This window comes from Gavia stellata, chromosome 8, assembly GCF_030936135.1.
Source record: "Gavia stellata isolate bGavSte3 chromosome 8, bGavSte3.hap2, whole genome shotgun sequence".
NCBI lineage: Eukaryota > Metazoa > Chordata > Aves > Gaviiformes > Gaviidae > Gavia > Gavia stellata.
The window spans coordinates 26,092,516-26,114,753 of NC_082601.1; the positions used below are offsets into that span (position 1 = coordinate 26,092,516).

The 22,238-nt window shown below is 40.8% G+C and overlaps 1 protein-coding gene across 7 annotated transcripts; it reads left to right on the forward strand.

The window, feature by feature from the left end:
• Positions 1–1,796: 1,796 nt before the first annotated feature.
• On the forward strand, positions 1,797–20,824 carry HNRNPA3 (heterogeneous nuclear ribonucleoprotein A3). 7 transcript variants are annotated; one of them, XR_009484079.1, is made up of 14 exons: positions 3,686–3,847; positions 5,956–6,067; positions 6,534–6,554; positions 10,622–10,744; positions 10,835–10,981; positions 11,064–11,274; positions 11,516–11,605; positions 11,667–11,774; positions 11,894–11,974; positions 13,064–13,210; positions 14,472–14,597; positions 14,685–14,756; positions 17,822–17,896; positions 20,215–20,824. XR_009484079.1 is itself a non-coding variant. In XM_059820712.1 (13 exons), exons 2-12 carry the CDS (start codon positions 6,002–6,004, stop codon positions 14,735–14,737), a joined length of 1,173 nt encoding a protein of 390 aa, XP_059676695.1. In that variant the 5' UTR covers positions 1,797–1,876; positions 5,956–6,001; the 3' UTR covers positions 14,738–14,756; positions 14,843–17,276. The 7 variants fall into 7 exon arrangements, 6 of the variants coding, with proteins under 6 accessions (XP_059676695.1, XP_059676697.1, XP_059676696.1 ...); XM_059820712.1 differs by lacking the exons at positions 3,686–3,847; positions 17,822–17,896; positions 20,215–20,824 and adding exons at positions 1,797–1,876; positions 14,843–17,276; XM_059820714.1 differs by lacking the exons at positions 3,686–3,847; positions 17,822–17,896; positions 20,215–20,824 and adding exons at positions 1,819–1,871; positions 14,843–17,276.
• The last annotated feature ends 1,414 nt before the right edge of the window (positions 20,825–22,238 follow it).

Here is a 22,238-nt window from a genome sequence, read left to right on the forward strand (position 1 = left end):
CTTGTGGATAATTTCCATCAGGAACTGTGAATCTTTGTAAAATGTGCATCTCACTCATTTACCAGCTTGTCTTTTATGTCAGTGCAGTAAGCACAATATTATAAAATTATTACATTCTGTACAATTCATTACACATAGGGGAGGAAAATCATGAACTGAAACTATAGAATTCAAATGTGATCTGCCTATGGCTGTGCAAGCAAATGAGACCGAAAGACAATCAGCCTCCATGAGTGACACTTTACTGTGAAATAAATTACAATCAAACTAATAAAGGCGTGGTATTCTTCAAATTTGGGGAGGCAGCTCATGTGTAAACTACAAGAACCTTTGAAACTAAGAGACTTATTTAGCCAGTACTGTTGTCTGTCTCACAGTATTCTCACCCTGTGGGTAACAGGGGCAAGAGAACAAGCAACATAAATGGCACACATATGAAGAATGTGATTTAAAATAAAAAGTTAAATTGTGTGGTTTACTTGGTTGGGAGAAGGAAGATGAGAAATTTCTGGTTTTGGCCTCAATGTGAAGAATATCTGGAGGCTGCTAAGATTTCCAGTGAGTTTTACTTTCTAAGAAGTCACCTACCTTCTCAAAGAGATCAAAATATAGGAGTAACCTCAAAACTTCTTTCAACTTCTGTACACAATAGCAGCAAGAACATTTCTAAAACTATTGGGAATTTATCTACGTCTTAAGAAAATTCTCTTTAGTTAGAGAAATCAAACAGGTTTTGACACTTTTGCATAAACGAAAGATGCTAATCTGAAACCCAAGCCTCTATTTTCCATTTTTTCTGTAGGAACTGCAGGGTAAAGATACAAAGAAATGAAATTACCGGCTAATACTGAATTTCCAGTGATCCATAACCCTTTCAGTCAGGCATTTCATAGGGGGGGTACCCACCTACAAATCTTTTAGTAAAACCACATCAACTGGTTTACTCCTTTATACGTCAGAAAGATATTTTTAAAGGTGGTAAGTGCCAACACCTCCTGCCTAGGTTAGGTCGTCATACTGAAATAGCTACTGATACCATGAGAGGATAGCGATAACCGAGACACAAGAAACTTTAAGAGTAGGTTTTTCTAATGATGTTTTTCCTGATGTCATTTTCCAGAGAAGGAAAAATTTGTCATGTATGTGCTTAATTATGCTTTATTCTATGCAAAATTCTTGCAGAAGACCCTTTCTTTTAAACTCTGTATGCTAGTTTATGACAACAAACACCATCCTCTGCTTAAGAACCTGTGGAGAAGTTTGTAAAACTTATTGCTATTGTTTTGGTATTCAACCAGAAATACACTAACGTACCCTCACTTTCAAAGGGCGAGTGCTAAACAGCCTCCGGAGAGCAAATCTTTACGTTGCCTCTTTGCAGCGTCTCCAGGATAAAAACAGTACGTGGAGACAAATAACTTCTTTTAGAAGGTCCTGGGCGCCTCAGGCATACCCTGATACTCCCGCAGAAGTCCGCTGTAAGCATCACATTCCCTCCTTTCCTTTCCTTTCCTTTCCCACAAAGCATTTTAACCCGTCTGATTAACAATCTCCCTCACGGCCGGTACTTGGGTGGCTCCCCTTTCACACAGCAGCCCCCACGGCCGCGGCCAGACGAGCTACCGACTTGCGAGCCGCGCTCGGGACTCTGGGCTGGCGGTAGGCAGGAGGCGGGGGCGGGCAGCCCCGGCGGGGGGAGGCCCCAGGGCCGGCGGGCGGCCTTTCGTGGAGAGGAGAGGCGGTGCCCGCCTGCGCGCACCAGTCACGGCTGCGCGCCGGCGTCGCCACCCCCACAGCGGGCGGCGGGTAGTGCGTTAGGCCAGCTGCCGGCGTGGGACGACGAGGGCGGGAAGGCGCTTAACTGAACGCTGGCACGGTTATATCTTATCTTCTCTCACCTCTCCTACCCTATCCCCACCTTCCCTCTCCGGCTGCCCTCGCTCCCGTCCTTTTCCACCCTCTCGGCGGGGGAAGGGGCCGCTCCGCCGAGCGCGGCCCAGGGCTCGCGGCGCGGGGGGAGGGGCGGCGGGCGCTGAGAAGAAAGCGGTAACGGCCGCCGCGCGCGCGCACACGGCTGCCACTCCTCCCCTCCCCCTCCCGCCCAGTCGCGCGGTGCCTGGAGCCCGCCTTCCCACCACGTGACCCCTCCTCCGCCCTCCCCCTCCTCTTCCTCTTGGCTCCATATTGATACTGAAGGAGGCGAGTCTGGCCACAAAATGGAGGTAACTGCCCGCCGCGTGGAGGGAGCGGGACTCGCTAGGCTAAGCTGAGGCAAGGGAGGAAGGGGAGGTGAAGCGGCCTCCTCCCTCCTGTGGCAGTAGAGCTGCTTTAAGTCCCCGCCAGAGCCCCCGGGCGGGAAGGGGACCGCTGGGCGCGGCGGGCTGGAGGGCACGTAGTGGTGCCCCTCGCAGTTCCCCTCGCGGTTCCCGCTGTCGCCCCGGAGCGGCCGCCGCCTCCTTGTAGCGTTTCTGCCGCGCTCTAGACCCGTTTTTCCCTGTGACATGGCGCATTAGCCCGCAATGGCGGCCGCTGGCAGGAGGAAGGAGGATGCGGGAGAGGCTGCGTTTCCCCCTTGGGCACAGCGACTGCGGCCGCCATTTCGCTGCGCTCCAGAGCGTGGGTGGGGGAGGCCTGGCCCTCAGCTTGGGACAGGGCTGTGGATAGCAGAGTCCTTCTCGGCTGTCCTGGGGGATACCGAAACGCTTAGGCGCGTATTCGGGCGAAAGAGGGGAGAAGCGAGACCCACACATGCGTGTGTCATTGTTCTGTCCTCCCTGTCTGCCTCCCCAACCCCCCCCCCCCCCCCCCCCCAAATATAAGCTACCCGGAGTAGCGCTCTAGGGATATTATTTTCCCATTCGTTTTCCTGGGAAGACACTTTCAAAGCATTGAGGTCGTTTAGCGCTGTGCTCTACTTCTCCCTGAGGAATGCTGGTACACGTTGCAGCACCTCCCTAATATCCCTTCCCCCCTCACCTCCTTCCCGAGGGGTGTTAAGCACGTGTAGCGAGCGTTTGCTGTTCGGGGAGGTGGGGGAAGGCATAGTGCAAAGTTCTCTCGGATAGTTTCCCACTTCCCTTTCTCCGTTCCCCCAACCACACATGCACAAGAGCCACGACATTCGGTGGCATCCCGCCACAATCCTGGTGGGCAACACAAAGAAGCAGTCTTAAACAAACCTTGGTTCAAATTTTCCTCAACTTGAATGAAGTCGAGATCAAATGCACATTAGGGCAATCATCCACACCCTACCCGGAGGCAAATACTGTCATGATATCCCCCCTTGCTTTTCTTTCCTCTCTTGTCAAAACCTGAGGGTTTTTTGCTCAGTTATTTCAAGTGAAGTACGGTGAGCAAAAATGGTGCAGGTTTGTTTTTTTAAATCTTGAGCCCCTTCATTGCAAGCTGAAACCTTAGAGAATTGAGCACAGAGAAACCAACAGGTCATGTTAGTTTCTGTTCGTACATTAAAAGCAGAGAAGAAACTGGATCCCTGAGCAAAACAGCTAAAAATAACTTTTCCACATAAGCAATTGTTTTAGCTGCTTCAGGGTTGTTCAATAGTTTGACAATTGGGAGGGATGATGAGTTCAAAGCATGCAAACATGCTTCAGTAAAGCTTGGAAACCCATCACATAAGTTATTAAGCTAATATCTTCTTGTTTTTTTCCCAGCAGACGTTCCTATTGGCGTTGGGAATAAACTGCCAACACACTTAGAGCTGAAAATCTATTGTTTTGCTGCTTTAACTTAGTTTTGGCACGATATACTGTATGCACATTAGGTCCAACTTTAGCTATTTACAAAAAAGACCAATACATCTCCATAGTATTCTCTGAATGGACAGGTAAACTTCCATCTTTGGAATGTCTGTTTCACCTCTGTTGTCTTACTTCTTGTCTCTGTAAGAGATACAGTAGCATTGTAAGTTTTGCTCCTTTGAGTAATGAGACATCTCCTAGTGACTTTCTGCTCATTATAACTAACAGATTTGTTCTGAGACTACTTTCAGTTCTGTAGTTAAGTTGCAGTATATAACTACTTCAATGCTAGTTTAATTCAGCTGATAAAAATGTCCTGAATATTTTTATTTTGAGCTGAATATAGTATTTTGTTGACATTAGGTATTTAAAAAGCTAATATTGACAGCTTTTTTGATACAACTTTCTACAAGACAAAGTAGGAATAGGGCTGAATAGGGCTGTGTTCCATGTCAGCTGATGCATACTGGTACGCATCAGCAAGGAGACAGCTCTTTTGACCATCGTGGCCTTCAGAGGCCATCATGACAGAGACCACGCCTGAGAACTTTATGTTGCCTAGCGTGGAGCCTCACTGGGGAAGGCATCAGGTGACAAAATCAGAGAGACTGCATACTTTTCACTACTTAAAAATGTATTTAAATAGGCTCATCCCTTTTGCCCCTACCAATTTCCAAAGTTTTATTTTGCCAAACAGCTACTTTTTTAAAAGCCCTTGAATTGTTAACATTCTGTTTCATACCTCCCCTGTATGACTTAAGTCATGACTTAATTGAACAGCTCACCTGAAATGCTTAGTATCCTAATACGTCGTAAGTCAAACTGATGTTTGATTTAAAGGATTTCAGTAGCAGGTTTAACATTGTGTAGAGAGGAACTGAATATGAATGCTTTGATGTTACTTCATAAAACCTTTACAATTGTTAATGCATTAAGTCATGGTACTCATGATTCCACCGTTGAGTTTAACTTGAAGGTGGATTTTAACATGGAATTGTATTAAATAATAATGCTCACTTTGAATAACAGTATGTATTGGTCATTAGTAGAGACCTGCCTGCCTTTCCCAATGCAGTACTTGCAGGAATAAAACTTTTTAAAAAAACCCAAAAAACAACATAGCCCAAAACAAAAACCACAACCCAAACAAACAAAAACCCCACCAAAATATACACCTAATCTTGTAAGTATCAATTATTTTAATGCAGCACAAATGTAGTTTTACAGAAGCATGTTATTTAGTTGACAGTATTCTATTTTGGCCACTGTAATAAAGTTTCAAGAAACATCCAAACTAGTGATAAACTGTAGCCAAAGATACTAATACAGTGTAGTAAGACAAATTTGTTAATGGTCTCAGGGAAATTGAAATAATAAAGGCTGAAGGGAATGTGATTTTTCTGTTTGAATGCTTAGATATGGATTCATTCACTGAGCTTAACTTGCGAAATACTTCATTCTTGTAATGATATGCACATGACTACATTATTGTGAAAAGTTGGGTATGTAAATAGTATAGGGTAGTAATCAAATACGTCACTTGGAAGCAAAAGTAATGCAGATGGCTAATGCTACACATTGCTGAGGATCAAGTGTTAAAATTTCTGATGTTGCAAGAATAGAATCAGTAAAGGATTCTTGCACTGGTGTTAGTGGAAAATATTTTTCAATACAGAAAATATTTAACACATCCTCTAGTGTTCCAGTTTTATAGGCTGCTGGATCACTGATTACAATAGGTTACACATAAGATAATTCTCATAAGCCGTATTTGCAAAATGTTAAATATTTTTGTATTTAAAATCTAGAGAAGTAGAATTTTATTTATGTAGTGGGTTTGGGTATCAAAGGTGGAATTTGCTTGCCCTGTGCCAGTTGTGTACATGATAGTTACATAAGACAGTGATCAACATAGGTTGTTTTCTACAGATTTTATCTTTAGGTTGTACCTAGCTATGCCAACAGTTGTAAAAAGACATTTACTAGGATAGCGGATGTTCCCTCTGCAGCTTTTCTTAATCGTGAGCAAAATAGTTTGAGGATTTTAACTCTATCCTTTTAAATATTTACCTTTTTTCTACTTTCACCCCTCTCCCATTTCCTCCTATAAAGCCACGCCCATGCATTGCAGCCAGAGAAGGCCCTGCTTCACAGGAATTGGGGTAAGTACTGACTTATCCAACCTGTTTTCTAGGTTTCCTAGATCTAAAAGAAAGGCTGAGTTAGAGTACCCTTCCAAAATGGCTGCTCTTAAGGAAGAGAGAGATGTGGAAGACTACAAGAGGAAAGGAAGACGATCCTCACAGGTGAGAGGATTGCTTTTTTTAATTAAAAAAAGTAGCTTTAAGGGGCAAAGATTAAAAAAAACCTTAACCATTTTTATCTGATGTATTAATTCATAGCCTTTTTTTCTACCTTCTTCATCCCCATGTTAGCAGAGTAACTTTAAATTGCAGTATGTTACTTACAGTTTTAAGGGGTGGGGTGTTAAGCATAGTGGGGAGATTTTGCTTTTCTAGTTTTCTGTTATAACAAAACTGATTAAATGTATGTTTGTGATTAAAGCAAGGTGTAATTATTTTTTTTAAGAAATTCATGCATCCTCAGAGTATCAGCAGGAACTTGATTCCTTCCTATCTTCAAAATCCTGTTTTTAGTGGGAATGAAGACAGGTTCTTTTTTTTTTTAATAAAAATGGTTGCCTAATAGTCACTGCAAATGAAAGCGAGGCTGTACTAAGTAAAAATAACTGTTTTCTTTTGCTTCTAGCAGAAATACCGTAGACTGAATAAGGTGCGTAGTATAGAGAAGATGTTGGGGCTGTTCTGGGAGGATGGGAGCTAGTTACTTTGGGGCAGGGTGTGGAAATGGGAGGGGGGAATAAAAAGTCTTGATACCCTTCAGAAAATAAACTGAATTTTAAGATCAGCAAAGAGGGTGTTAAATATGCTCATGTAGCTTATAACTGAGACATTTTCTGATTGTTTATTTTTATTTGTTTGCTTTCTAACATTACTTTTCCAGGGTGCCTGAATATTTTAGCTAATTCAAACCAACTTTTTCTGGAATGATACACTACTGGAATGTGGGAGGGCCTGTGCACTTGAATTAAGACCAAACCTTGTCCGAGTTGCATGTATCTGGTAGCGCATGGTTATTTTGTATTGAAGTACGGTGTGTAAAGTCCTTCTGGAAGGAGTGTTGCAACTGTCTCACTGCTCTTGGACTTTGGATAGAATGTAACTCCGATCGCTCAGCTGTCTACCTAATAAGCTCTTGTAGTTTACAGAAGTAGCTTGGCCAGGAATGTACGTGAAGCTATTAAGTTTCTAGAGAAAATGTTTCCCAGGGAAAGTTGATGAGGCCGCGGTTGTCTGTAAGCTTTCCTGTTTCAGAAGGCAGTCAAGGCTTAGGCTGCCTGGGGGCCAGAGCAGTCTCATCTTTCAGGTTTAGCTGCAGATAAACGTAGGAGGCGTGGTGCCAGGCATTTTGTGGACACTTGTCGGTGTTCATAGAGGCGTGGGGCACAGGAGGGCTCCCCCTGAAAACAGTGCCCTTAGAGAGAAACGCTGCAACTCCAAAAGGCTGATTATTCAAAACCCCTGCTGTATGAAAGTTAAGTTTATAGTAAACTCAGAATAAAGGCAGTGCGTATCTGCAGCAGCGTTGTCAAAAGGTCTTGGGATTTCTGCAAAGATTAGGTTTTTACAAGGAATCCCGGGGGGGGTGCTAGTTGCCATTTTTTCTTCCTCTCTTCTGAGAGAGGTAGTTAGACTGCGCTGAGTGTTCGGGGTTTTCGGTAGGACGTAGGAACCAGTAGTTAGATTTTGATCACGAGACAGGGTGAGCAGAGGGAGCCAGATGCTCCCCCGCGATGCCGGCATCTCCCTGTCCTCCTCCTGGGCCGCCCTTGCTGGCCCGAGCGCTGCACACCCCCCCAGCTAGCTGGGGCGGGGGCGGCGGGACACTCCCATGGCGCCACTGCGGCTCTGGGACGTGGCCGGCGCGGCTGGTGCTGCGCGCGCGTTCCCGTGGCCCCGCCCCTCCGGCTCCATATTGAGGGTGGAGGAGACGAGATCGCTCACAAAATGGAGGCGGTCGGTGCTACGTAGAGCTTTGGCTTCAGGGGAGACGTCACTAGTCAAGGCTGGAAAGAAAGTTTAACGTCTCCCCAGAGCCTATTAATATGTCTGGGAAGTCCGTTAAACTGCTTAGGGGGAGAAACAAAGATTCTTGCCAGCTTGCTGGCTGCAGACAGGCTGGGCAGGCATTCTTACTGCTGCCCCCCCCACCTGAAGCAGTGCTGCAAAATGGCGTGCTGGCCCGCAGCGTCAGCTGATTGGGAGGGAGCCTGCTGATCTTGTTGAAACAGTGGGGTAGTTACACTAGGGAGGAAGGGAGAGATGTGTTGTGCAAGGTTTGCTGCCCAGGAATGACTGCTGTTATAACTAGCTTGCAGCAGAAGGACTGAGAAACATCATCTTGTGCGGTAGAGGATAGCACTGCGAAAACCCTAGAAATGCTTATCCCTAGTGAGAACAAAATGCCTGAAAAACCCAACTAATTCCCTAAGAAAATATTGCCTTTTATTTCTGTGGAGAGTTCCTGTAACATAGGTGTATCCTGAGGATGATTTCTTTCCGATAGAAGAGAGAAGCTGTAACAGCAATTTTTTTTCCTCCCATAGGAGAACAACAGTTTATGTGCACATAATAAAAATAAGTAGAAAGGACTTAACTTTTCCTTTCAGGAGTGACCTGAAGAGTTCTGTGGTCATTCTTTTAAGGTAAAAGCAGTCTTTGAGTTGCTAACTGCTGAAAACCCTGTAGCCTTGAGGGGTGTCAGAGAACTGCAAAAGGTCTGTCCAGTTTTTCGTTATATAGGTTTTTGGTTTTGGAGAAGTCTAAACTCTACAATATCACGTAATAGATTTCCTTTAATATGCACAGGAGAGTTTGAAACACTTAATGTTCCCAGCTTTAACATTACTCAATTTTTAGCTGGGTTGTGTCAGTAGATTAAAAAAAAAAAAAAAAGTTAGCAACAGAAAACAATATTGCACGTAACTGAAAGCAGTTGCCATATACAATAGGTGTGTTACTGTGTAAGACTTTAAGTCTACTTATAGTTAGAAGGGAGATTATTTTTATTATACTTATATAGTCCAGACCACTTGGAAGACCGTAGAAAAGAAGCTTTACTTTGTAGTCACAGGACCCCACTGACTGTCAGTCATTTATATAATGTTCCTGTAGTAACAAATTTAGTGTCTTAAATAGAAAGTTGTTTCTGAGAATGCTGGGGCTCTTTCTCACTAAGTTTAGCAGTGTAAGAGCAGGGATTTACTTTCCAGCCAACTTTTCATAATCTTAGGCATTGTTTCCTGTAGTACAACCTGAACATTGTAAACCAATGGTTTCCTAAAGCAGTATGTAATTCAGAAATTTTCTTTTGCCATGTATTGCTTCACAATATTCATTGCTCTTTAGGGTGGTTGTGGTGCACTGAAAGGGATGTACGCTTTTCTGATCAACCCTAGCACCCCCCTCCCCCTGTATTTAAATCGTGGTAGAGGTTAAAGCACTTCACCTTCAGTTTTGAAGCGAGACATCTACATGTAGAAGTCTGTGGGTGGTTTTATGTACCTCTCAGGCTAATGCTGCATCTATTTTAGGTTAACCCACTGCAGCAGAAACAGTGAAGCCTGTTAAGCTTTCGTGCTGCAGAATTGAAGTCATATGCAGCATAGCTAGCCAGCACCTTGTTATGGAGTGTTCTAAATGCACAAAAGTACCAGTTTGCTAAATAAGATTTTAATCTGGTTGCTTTTTGTAAGCTTTCTCTGTCTTGGTGATGGGAGAAAGTTGTAAAATAATCTTTCATAAACTTCTGTCAAATGTACAGGGATATTCCCTGCCTAACTGAAAAAAAGCGTGCAACACCGAAAGAGAGCAGAAACACTAATGCACTTGTAGGCCCGCTTTAATTGTGCTTTAGAAAACTGGGCTCTGAAAATTAGCACATTTTAAAATGTGGCTGGTCATATATAGGTGATATTGTCAAGAGTTTCAATTAAACTTCAGTTTGGTTTACGATGCTTGTTAAGGTACCAGTCTTATTCCAGTAGTTGTACCCATTACTGGTCATTGATTAGTCAATATTCAAGACTTCTTTTTTATCTGTAAGACGTAAGTCAATGTTGATTCATATTTAAGAGGTATTTCCTGTAACATTGAAAACCACATATGTACTTCTACTTTCTTGCTTGCATGCACTCAACTTACAAAATTGCCCAAGTACAAAATTCACAGTTTTAAGGAATTAAGAATTGACAAATTTCTTCAAAATGCATAAAAATAACCTTTCAAAATGGATATCCCAAAAAGACTAGACACTCAATTTGGACAGTAACCTTTTTTTTTCTTGTACACTGTGTTCTTAAATTTTTTTATAGTTCCTCGTGATTATGCTTCATAAAGTGTTAGAACTTCCCCTTATCTAGCAGTGCTTCATTGCTAATCCCTACAGCAATATGCAACTCGAACATAAAACAGGCATAAAATGAATGCACTTCTGGTGGGGGTGGGGAGCAACCAAATCATTTAGTATATTGAAAGCTCTTTACTGTTGTTTGCATTTGAGCACTCTTAAGTTGTCAGTTAGTTAGTGTTTTAATTAAAATCACAGCTCATTAAGTGTTTACTATGCTGCTGTCTAAACCCATTAGAAGTCATTGTTTTTATGTAAATGTATTCCACCTATTTGTAGTTCTAATGTGCACAAATAATTTTTAGTAATTCTGTGAAATGTTAACTCTGTGGTTTGTATTCAAAATACATTTTTGATTTTTTATTTTCTAGGGCCATGAGCCAAAGGAGCCGGAGCAGTTGAGAAAGCTGTTCATTGGAGGTCTGAGCTTTGAAACAACAGATGATAGCTTGAGAGAGCACTTTGAAAAATGGGGCACACTCACGGACTGTGTGGTAAAGTGTCAAATATTAGTTTGTGCTTTTGAAAAGACGTAGGTACTTAATCTAGTACAGAAATGCAGAGTACCCCCTGTGTTTTTGCAGGTGATGAGAGACCCACAAACAAAACGTTCCAGAGGCTTCGGCTTTGTGACTTACTCTTGTGTGGAAGAGGTGGATGCTGCCATGAGTGCTCGACCGCATAAGGTTGATGGACGCGTGGTTGAACCAAAGAGAGCAGTTTCGAGGGAGGTAAGTTAGTGTTTCAGTTAACATTATCTCCTAATCTTTACCTAATAATTTAAAACACCAAATGTCATTTTTGGCGTTGTAGGATTCTGTAAAGCCTGGGGCACATCTCACAGTAAAGAAAATATTTGTTGGTGGAATTAAAGAAGATACAGAAGAATATAATTTAAGGGAGTACTTTGAAAAATACGGCAAGATTGAAACCATAGAAGTCATGGAAGACAGGCAAAGCGGAAAGAAAAGAGGCTTCGCTTTTGTAACTTTTGATGATCATGATACAGTTGATAAAATTGTTGGTATGTAACTCTAGTGAGAAATTACGGGATAAAAGTGTAATGTTAAATTTCAGAACAGTAATCTGTGGAATGTAAGATGTTGGCATAATCAGCTGCTTGACTATTGTGAGAGATGGGGTAAACTTAATGTTCCATTTAAAAGTGTGGTCATGCCTTACAGTAGCTTTCTATGAGAGTTTTACAGCATGTTGCTTTCAATGATTTGATTTTCTAACTTTTCCTATTTCACAATTTTCTCTAGTTCAGAAATATCATACTATAAACGGACATAACTGTGAAGTGAAAAAAGCACTCTCAAAACAAGAGATGCAGACTGCTAGCTCTCAGAGAGGTGAGTTTGGAGTTGTGCATGGTTATTTTATGTAACTGGTTTTCAATTAATGTAATTTAAGTGAAATATTTTGTAGGTCGTGGGGGTGGCTCAGGCAACTTCATGGGTCGTGGAAACTTCGGAGGCGGTGGAGGAAACTTTGGCAGAGGAGGAAACTTTGGTGGAAGAGGTAAATGACTGGAATGTTTATATAGAATGTGATTCTGTTTTTTTTATTTCCTGTGTCAGTTGGCTTAAACACTTAACACGTGTGTTCAGGGAAACATTCTCATCTGTTTTGTGTTCCAGGAGGCTATGGGGGTGGTGGTGGCGGTGGTGGGAGCAGAGGAAGCTTTGGGGGTGGTGACGGATACAATGGATTTGGTGATGGTAAGTGTATTGTTCACTTTTTTTTCCCCCAACATTATAACCAGCTGTAAGTCTTGCCTTCACCTGGGAAACCAAGTCTACTTTGGTGATAATGTTTTCTACATTGCAGAGCTGTAAAGAGTTAAAGGTTCTTTTGTCTTCCCCACAAAATGATGGGTGGAAAAAAATACTCTATATTTACCCTTTGAATAACCTCATGTCATGAGGTCATGCAACAGCTGTGTATGATTATTGAGAACTAAATGAAGATTCTGGTGTCAGTTGAGATGACTAAAACTGAATAAAGCAGTGACCAACTAACATACCAGAAATCTTTTCAATCACCTGTAAGACTTTTCATGGCTCAGTAGTATCTTTTTCATGATGAAGTTTGGATGAGTATTCAAAATGCGTCTGAAGAGAACTGTGGAAATTATCAAATGGCTGTGGACGGAGCATTTTTTCGCCCCATGTGGGGGGAAAAATGAGGGAAGTAGCATGTAGTTACTTATGTCATGATTCTATAAGCAGATATATGTAGTGATGTTGAGTTCTTTGGAACTATTTCCTGGTTTGGAACTACTCCATCAAAATGTGGGAGACTAGATCAGCATCTGGAATATTAAGTCTTTCAGATATGCTTTATGTGATTAGAAAAAAAGAATGTTCATAACTTTGACACACATGTAAATACAGCTGTACATCTAGATAAGAACTGTAAACCAGTATTCTTTTGAGGGATTTGCCTACTGAGTCATTTCAGTTCAGAGGAATAAAGAGGAGGATACACAGTACTGACAAAGCCATTTGTGTAAAGAGGCAGTTATTACACGTAATGGGGGGTGGTGGTGGTAGCAGCATGTCTATGTATTTTTGTGAGCCAGAATGAACTTCCAAGTATCGTGCTTCAAGGGTATACATAAACTAACGGAGTTTTTTTGTTTGGACTAAATAGTTCAGACAAATTATGCAACTGCAATTAATATAATACAGGGAAAACATTGTGGGACATCTTTATTCTGTGGTTTTGTTGGGTTTTTTGTTAAGTGGACCTTTTCTTACCAATATCTAGCTTTGGTGTGTTTAGTTTAACTCTTCTTTTATTCAAAGGTGGCAACTATGGAGGTGGTCCTGGCTATGGCAGCAGAGGAGGTTATGGTGGTGGTGGAGGACCAGGATATGGAAACCCAGGTGGCGGATATGGAGGTGGAGGAGGAGGATATGATGGCTACAATGAAGGAGGAAATTTTGGTGGTGGTAAGATGCCAGCTTTAATTAGACATCTGTTTTTTTAGGCAGGTCAGAGTTGTACAATGCCTGAAATATGATACTCATAAAATGAGTTATACAATTAGGTCTTAATGCAGAATGCTGTGTTACATAAGGAAAGTTCTTTTCCTTCTGGATCAACTTTGATACGCTATACAGCATTGTTTTGCCTGGAACTTAATTTTCAAAAAGCTGCAGCTATAAATGTGCATGTGGAGGTAGAGTAGGAGAATTTTTAAACTTCTGACCCTTTGAAGTATGCTGTTGCTGTCAGTTAACAGTTCACGTGATGTGGATCATGTCCTCCTTGGTGAGGACTGTACATCTAACTTTCTATAAGTTTTTTTTATTGTTTGCCAGTGAAATGAGCTACTCCCGCTATTTTTATAAAAGCAGTTCTTTTGCCAATAACACATTCTGATTAGAGACTAACTGGAAATTGCATAATTATAACGCTGTTTTACAGTCTTAACTAGTGTAAACCCTTGATGAATATATTTAAAGTCTATGTTAATATCTAACCAAAATACATCCAGCTGTGTCCTATTGTATGATCAATTTAGCTGTGTTCGACATTGTCAGTATTAATTTCCCTGCAAGGATTTCTGAACTATGAGGTTAATTTTTAAATCTGGGATAACTTCTGTGGAGGTCTTTAATGATAGGATGTTTCTGGTAAGGGTATCCCACAAATACAAAAACAGCTGAGGTGCTTTACTGGAATTGTTGGAGAAGGAGCAGTAAGGACTTGCAAGGACTAGCTCAAGTTTTTGGAGTTAAGCTGCAACATTTGCTGCATACTTCGTTATACCCTCTGGTGTGTATATGCAGCATGCCCATTACAAGTTCTATCAGTTTTAAAGCAAATGAATTGTATGTAGCTTACATTATTGTCATACATGCAAAGCATTGGGCAATGGAAGAATGACAGTGAAACTTATGTACTCTTCTGAGTTTGGAGGCCTTAAATTTGGCCTATTGTGTTAACTTCAAATTGCCTACTCAAACCCATATAAATGTTCTAATGTTTTTCACCTTCAATGAAATACCAGTTTCCAAACTTCAAAATGCTAAGGGTCTTCTGTCATTTGAGCATTGTGAGTAGAGGTAGCATGCAAAGTGCTTGCAATTCTGTTTTAAATTGTTTTGAACAATAACAATTTACATTTACGTTGGATGTCATAATTAGGCAAGCTTCATGTCCTAAGTGTTGAACAAAAGTGGCTTTATAAATCTGCATTTGTTTCAGGTAATTATGGTGGAAGTGGAAACTACAATGATTTTGGCAATTACAGTGGACAACAGCAGTCTAACTATGGTCCCATGAAAGGTGGTGGCAGCTTTGGTGGCAGAAGTTCAGGCAGTCCCTATGGTGGTAAATATGATTTTGTACAGAAAGTATTTTTTTGGTTTAAAATTTCTTGTTATTCTTGTATTTCAATATACACCCTATTTTTTGTAGGTGGTTATGGATCTGGAAGTGGAAGTGGGGGCTATGGTGGTAGAAGATTCTAAAAATGCTACCAGAAAAAGGGTAGGTGTAATGAATATTTATAATGATGATTAATAATGTACAACTGTTCACTGAGAGTAATAATTTTCTTATCCTGTATTCAACAGGCTACAGTTCTTAGCAGGAGAGAGAGCGAGGAGTTGTCAGGAAAGCTGCAGGTTACTTTGAGACAGTCGTCCCAAATGCATTAGAGGAACTGTAAAATCTGCCACAGAAGGAACGATGATCCATAGTCAGAAAAGTTACTGCAGCTTAAACAGGAAACCCTTCTTGTTCAGGACTGTCATAGCCACAGTTTGCAAAAAGTGCAGCTATTGATTAATGCAATGTAGTGTCAATTAGATGTACATTCCTGAGGTCTTTATCTGTTGTAGCTTTGTCTTTCTTTTTTCTTTTTATTTTCCCATTACATCAGGTATATTGCCCTGTAAATTGTGGTAGTGGTACCAGGAATAAACAAATTAAGGAATTTTTAACTTTTCAATATTTGTGTAGTTCAGTTTTTCCACATTTAGTACAGAGAACTCTATAACAGAAATAAAATGTAGTTTAGGGTGTTTCCTTGTTAGTGAATAGAGAAGATTAATGCATTTCTCAATTACTATTTTGTATTAATTTAAAGTTAACAATAGAAACACCTATTGATTTGCAGTCTTAAGGGGTCTAGTCTCAGTGTATATATGTAACTGTCATTGACATGAGTTACATAGGCATACAGAGGGAAAACATCTGTATGTTGCATTATAGTTTGTTTAGATGTATAACTAGGATTGAGTTACTCAAATTAGTGTTTGTGAATTATAGAACTAAGCTTTACCTTAATGAAAATTTCAAATTACTTTTTGGTTTGTGCATATTTTTTTAATTTGTAGTTCTGTATTAGTACTAGCGCTTCAAGAAAATAAGGCATGATAAATATTTTAACAAGACCAACTTTAGACACATTAAAGCTGTCTCCCGTCTCATTTGAGATGTATAAGGGATAATTGCAGTTGCTTAAGTCTTGGGTGAAGAGAAAAAGAAACTTTGCTTTTTACCTTTATATTTATTGTAATTCCCGAGAAGTTAAGGTGGGGGGAATCAAGTGCCTGTTTCCTTGGGATATACGATGATTCTGTTTCAATAAAACTATACTTTGGGGAGGGTGGCTTGGAATTTTCATCCCCTTCCTTTGTCCCCATTTCCCTCTCCCTCACACCAGACTGCGCTGTTTCAATTAAATGAGGCGTCATAGTGAGAGTAATAGGTATGTTCCTCAATAACTTAATGGCTATATACTTTCTTGCATGCACCCTAGGCAATTTTCTGGACACATTCTTCTGACTGGGAGCCAAGGGTAGCACAGGTGTAATCACTGACAGTCCCAGGTAACGCGTTCCAAAAGCCCGTTCACGATGGGCTCAAAGTAGTATAGTTTTCAAGCTTTTCCCCTTGCAAATGTCTACACTCAGCTAAGAGCTTGAAGATAAAACAAAACACGATCTAGTTGTATTTTACTGACTAGAAACGCTTCCCACAATGTAGAATGGTACAGTCTTGAGTTTCCACAGGTAGAATGATAGTGTGTTACTATTTGATTTGATGCACTGGAGTAGCAAATCTTATCAGCACATATGGCTAGAAATTGTACTTAATTCTCACTTCTGACCTCCAAATTAAGGCACTACAGTCTGTCCTTTTCTCAGCTGATGTGAATTCTCTCTCGACTATTGCCAGGACAGTGCTTTCTGTCAATTCAGACTCAGAAGAGTAGGGACCCAGTCAATAGAAGAAATACTCAGACACTTGACAATATGGTATTGGAATTACTCACACCTGTTTCACCTCTGGGTCAATGTGCAGTATAAGGTAAATGCGATTCCAGTGTAGGAATGAATCTGCAAAGATGTGTGAAATGGCTCAAGGCAAAATCAGTCATATTAATAATGAATTATAATTTTAAGAAGTAGCAGAAAAATGAGTGTGTTGTTTGAAAAAAAAAATTAAACAATGTTATTTAAACACTGTTATTGGAGTGTATTTAGACTGCAGTACGTTAAAACAAGGAACCGGTGTCAAGATGGTAGCCTCCAAACTGGATTTCAAAGTCTGCTTATTCTTTCCTGTGGAGTTTTAAAATATCTCTAAAGTTAAAGCAAGAATTGGTGATTTAGTGAACGCTTCTGTTGTTGTACATATTAATTTGGGCTTGGGTTGGGGGGGAGGCTGTATTTCAATAAAGGCATTTTTTAAACAACCCATTTGGAGTTTGAAAGCATTGGAAACAGAACACAACTCACTAGGGAGTGAGCCACCTAACTACTGACTTGCTTTGTACGTTACTACGCCTAGAAGATGTGTAGACTTGTACCTGGGGCCTGCATCTGGTTGCAGGGACAACTGGAGGATGGGGTTGATGTCCCTTCTGACAATTGATCTGGTATTTCTAAATTTTTTTAGAATGTATTGACAGTGTTCTTTTTAACAGGGCCTCTTGTAGCTGTACTGTGACAACAATGTTAACTTTGAAAAATAGTGTCATAATAAACTTTCTGAACAAGATCTGTATGCAACCTTTTAAGAGATGGATGTAAGTGACCGCTTTGTAGGTGGGTGGGGTAGCTTAGCTGTTGTTTGTGATGTGGAAAAGTGTAAGGACAGTGATTAACCAGCTTTAAAGAACCTAGGATGTACTTCTTTGATCCATACTTTGCTAAGGAGACTCTTAAGACAGGACTTCAGCAGCCTATTGAGTATGGAGAAGTCAGCATAATTAAAGAATGACAAGGCAGCAGGAGCAACAGCTTCAACTTCCAGAAAAGTGAAGGCATAAGATACTGTGCTGATAGTGAGCAGCTTTCCAAAGGCTAGTTAAATCTGCTTATCACAGCTGAAATATCGAAGAAAGTCTAGCAAGAGTTCTTCACCTTTTGGAACCTCCTTGAGTGATAGCTACTTGAGTTGACTCAAAATCGATAGGTCTAGCATTTAGACCTGAAAGGAAGGGCAATGAGCATAGGTAAGGTTTGCCTTTAAAATTTTTCATGAATTAAAAAGAGTAGCGGGAGGTTTTTAAACAAGGTAAGAGTAATTTCTTTGATTTTCAGGTTGAATGAGAAGCTGCTGCTTGACAAAATGGGGAATGTCTTGCACATCCTCTTCAGTTGAAGGTTTCTGACTGGGTAAGATTTGTAGTGTATAGTAAAACACTTGTTTAACCCTTATTTCCTTCTAGGCTTTCCTTTGCCAGCCTTTTAATATCCAGGAAAGCCTTAAGTACTATGGAGCAAGTATTCTAGTATATGTCATCCAGTGTTTCCTATTCTGGATGAGGGTTGCTTGCTGGCATAATTGCTCTTCAAGAATCTCCTGTTCCTGGCAGATACAAAATCACTGCATGTTGGAGATCAACAAGACACAAGTGATAAATGTTTTTAAATATGTGCTCTAGTTTCCGTGGGGAGTGTTCTGTGGGGGTTTTGAGAAATTGGTCGTTACCGTGTAATAGAGACGCCTCACAGAAACCCAGAAAGGTGAAGATGCTGAAGCGGTTCATCATGATCCTCGATAACTGTGATACACTGCTGCTGCAGTAATTCTGTAAAGGCACTTTGTGTTAGTTAGAGCAGTGATTGCCCTCCTAATAAATTAATCTTGGCTTACCCAGCTGGGTTTGTATTTATCTGTACAACTCAAAGAGTTCCCTTCAGATTTTTGGTGCTTTCAGGCAGGGTGGTTTAGTGGGGGCCATCACTGACATGATACCCTCTGAAAGCACAACTGCATTTATGCAGGTGAATGGCAATAAAAGAACTTCCCATGGAATCTGCTTTTATGCACATTGGTTCTTAACTCTTGGAATATGTATTTCCTTTTCTGCATCTTTGATTGTTGCAGGTCTGGGATATTTTTAACTCCTTTTATATAGTAATCTAGTACCTATTTAATCTTACCAGTACATTTTTGAGCCTGTGCATTATTTTTGTGAAGTCAGTTTCTATTTTAGTGTTTGTTATGCTTCAGTTACTCAGAAAATAAAGTCAAATGGAACCTGTGCGTTTCAGTTTAACCCAGGCTTAGGCATGCTCACAGACTGATTCAAGGATTTAAAGGATTTAAACTTGTTACGTGTGGTCTGTAAACATCCAGAAAGCAGACCCTTGACATTGTAACGTACAATTAAAAGTTAACTTGGAAGTAATTTACAATATTAATGTTGAGATTTTCGTATCGTCAGGAGCTACCTAATGGAAATTCACAATGACTGTACATATTTTTTAAAAATGCTGACAAACATTTTTTGTTAGCCAGGGTTGAGCTGAAGTTTAAAACTGCTGCAGAAGGTCACAGTCTCTCCTTAGCGTAGTATGCTAGGCAGTTTGTAGCTGAGGTGACAAGCTTGCTTTTTTACACCTAGAGGTGGAAAACCTTTGCTTTTCCTCTGCTAGGTAGAGTTGCTCTTGTGAGCTCACCTGGGCATCTGTGTAGCAACAGGTAACAAGGAAAAGCATTAGTGTGTCTTACAGTTACCCAGTTGAAGGCAAATGCTTTTGTACTTGGGAGGGGGAACGTCACAGTTTTTTAACAGCAAAATCTTGAAAATGTTTTAACAGAAGTTAAGTTTTAACAAAAACTCTTTCTAGTTTGCATCCCATTATTAGGCGTGTGTCTAGAGCAAAGCTGTACCTTTCCTTAACATTAGAGCGTTCTACATTGCTGCTGACTTGTTCTGTGCTCTGGAGGGGTCTTTTTGCACCACCTATAGAGCTAGGTATTCACTGTTGGAATTATTTTCACACTTGGATTTATAACACCCTTGTTAGACTAATTTGCTTAATTTCAATTATTCATACCCCAATTTGTTCAGAAATAAACCTTGTCAAAGATAAACACATCCTTAAGGAGTACTTGGTCAAGTGTATCTTTGTCCCAGAGGCACTTCCAAGAGTTAAGAATATTGTTTCATGGCTAGGCTTTTCTACAGTGGCTGCTGTTGAAAATAGCAGCTGTAAAAGTAGATGGAGATGTAAAGTTAACGAAGCGTTGGTCCCTAAGCTGCAGTTCTACAGAAGTTTATTTGATACCTAAACCTGTGTGTTAATCTAAAAGCAAATGGTACTTCCAGGTAGTAAAAATGTATTTCCCCAAAAGGGGCCCAGGTTGATGCAGGTGGTGTGTTTTGTTATTATAGAACACTGAAATTAAACACAGAATTTTAACTTTGATATCCTTTAAATAGTTGAGGTGGGAAGGGGAATGCTGCTAGTCCTTCAAGCATTGATTGTGTGATGTGCTGACTTGCTGTCTTTGGTTCCTGTGTTTAAGACATTAACATGTTTCCATATACTGTCTACGCTGCGGTGGCATATTCACTTACATAGCGGTCTGTGGTCTCTGACAAGTGTTTGTATCGTAAATTGTGTGGAGCATGAAAGATCTTGAGTATCACTAAAATTCAGATATCTGATGGATGATTCTTTTTCTGCTGTGGGTGCTACAGGTTGACATCTCTATCTAAGATTAGCTTTTCCCTGAACTAAAGTAATGCAAGTATCTCCGTAGAAGAAAAATGGCCTTCATGTAGAAGATAATATCGCAAGATTGGAAACAGAATAATATGTTATAATAACTGGCAAAGACTTCAAGAGCAATGGTGCTCGTGTGCTGAAATCTTAAAACTTGTGGTTAAACAAGTTTAAAAATAGCATGGAAATTAAAAATTTCAATATAGTCCATAATGGATTGAAATTTGTTAAAATATTTCAATTTTGTATCAGAATAAAGTGTATATTGTCAAATGACTTACAATCTAAAATGCGTTGCCATCACCTTTTTTTAGTGAAGAGGACAAAGTGGTCTTAAATTATTGCAACACATGGAGTTACAGGATCATCTTTCCAACTCGGGACTGCAGGTCAAAAAACCTTGGTTCAGCCCAGCTCCTCAGCTTTACTTGTAATAGTTTTAAAACTGAATGTTTTGATCTTGAAATAAATGGTCTCCGGGTGGAGACGTGTCAGTGTATGAGGTCAGCATTGTGATGCATTAGACTTGGCAATGTCACTAGTTACTCTCAGGTTTGGGAACATACTCTGTACCTCGGTAATAATAATAAAACTAAGGCTATAGTTTGCAATCTGATGTTTTTACATGCACCAAAATAATCTAATGTGGAGTATTTTTTTCCTTAATGGTGTTTGGTGTTTCAATGCAAGTACAACATTCACCGTGTTCACGATATGAAAAACACTGGTTTCAACTGAATGCAAGTTGTTGTGGTCCGAGTTACTTCAGACTGATTCTTTGCCTGGTGGAATTCAAACAAGGCTTCTGTAGTAACTGCAGTTTTTTTTGTTGTTGCTCTTTTTACCTTGGTAATGGTGTAAGTATCCCTGTATTTGGTTTTAGACATAGTGGCCCCTGCAAAGGCTGTAAGCATGCTGTTTGCCTTCGGCTTTTGCATTAGTGCTAAAATAAGGAACAAATTGAAGTGGAGGGCAGGGGTTTACAGCTAGAGAGAACATTTTCTCTGCGAGTCAGACATTTAATAGTCTAGTTAATGGGGGCATGGGGGCAACCCAGGAGTTCTTCCTCTTTAAGTTCTCTGTGCTTTGCCATCAGACCTACCTGTGTATTAGAGCTACTCTGTATCAGCCTGTCCAGGGCCATAGCTCAGTGTGCTTCCTCCTTAGTGCTTATGCTGTAAAATTGCCATCCTTAAATATGGATTAGATCTTCTTGCTTTAAATGGCAGCGGCATCTCCCATTCCCATAGTGTTCACCTAGGCTTCGGCGAGTGTTAGGGGTGTTTTCCTTCCTAGGCAGTGCTGGTGGCAGTCAATAGAGGCACATCTGAACAACACCAGCAAGAAAAATGTCCCCTCACTGCTGCAGTATCTTTGATTTAGTTCAACTGGTGCTTGGCTGCCCTATATCTAGAGCAAATAAACCTGCTTCGTCCATCAAATCCAGCCTCTAGGTTTTCAACCACTGGTATCAACCATTTGCTCCAAAAAGAGGAGTGTTCTTGCATTCAGAGTATGTCAAGGACTGTGCAGTGGGATGGACTGACAGGCAGTTCACAAGGAAGGTGCTCAGTATAAACAAGGTAAGCAGCCTCAAAGTGCAAGTTGGGTCACCTGCATTCACATTTCCCCTGTCTTCTGCAAAAACACAGATGTTGCTACTTGATGTAATGGGCAGGGTTCCTAGCACTTCCAGGGATGTTGGAAATCTGAGGCTATACAGTTTTTTTCATGACTTCACTGTATCTGCTGCCTCAGATACAGACATTTTGTGGGGCAGGACCTCACCTGAAAGTTTGCAGCAAGTAACACAGTATGAGAAGTTGTGTGAAACTTACTCTTCTCTTCAGGTAGGCAGGGCTGGAACATCTGATGGTCCCAGGTTTAGGTACCAAAGACTTTCTTCTGATGCTGGCACTTGGCCATTCCACCTGCCTTTTAAAGAGGATGTATTCAATAGGATCATGGTTCCTGGCATTACACTGCCCTGGAACAGGAG

Excerpts from the sequence above, each read along its gene's own strand:
- HNRNPA3 (XM_059820709.1), top strand. Across the intron at positions 6,555-10,621 it reads AATACCGTAGACTGAATAAG|GGCCATGAGCCAAAGGAGCC; the intron begins GTGCGTAGTATA and ends TTTATTTTCTAG. Across the intron at positions 11,275-11,515 it reads TACAGTTGATAAAATTGTTG|TTCAGAAATATCATACTATA; the intron begins GTATGTAACTCT and ends AATTTTCTCTAG.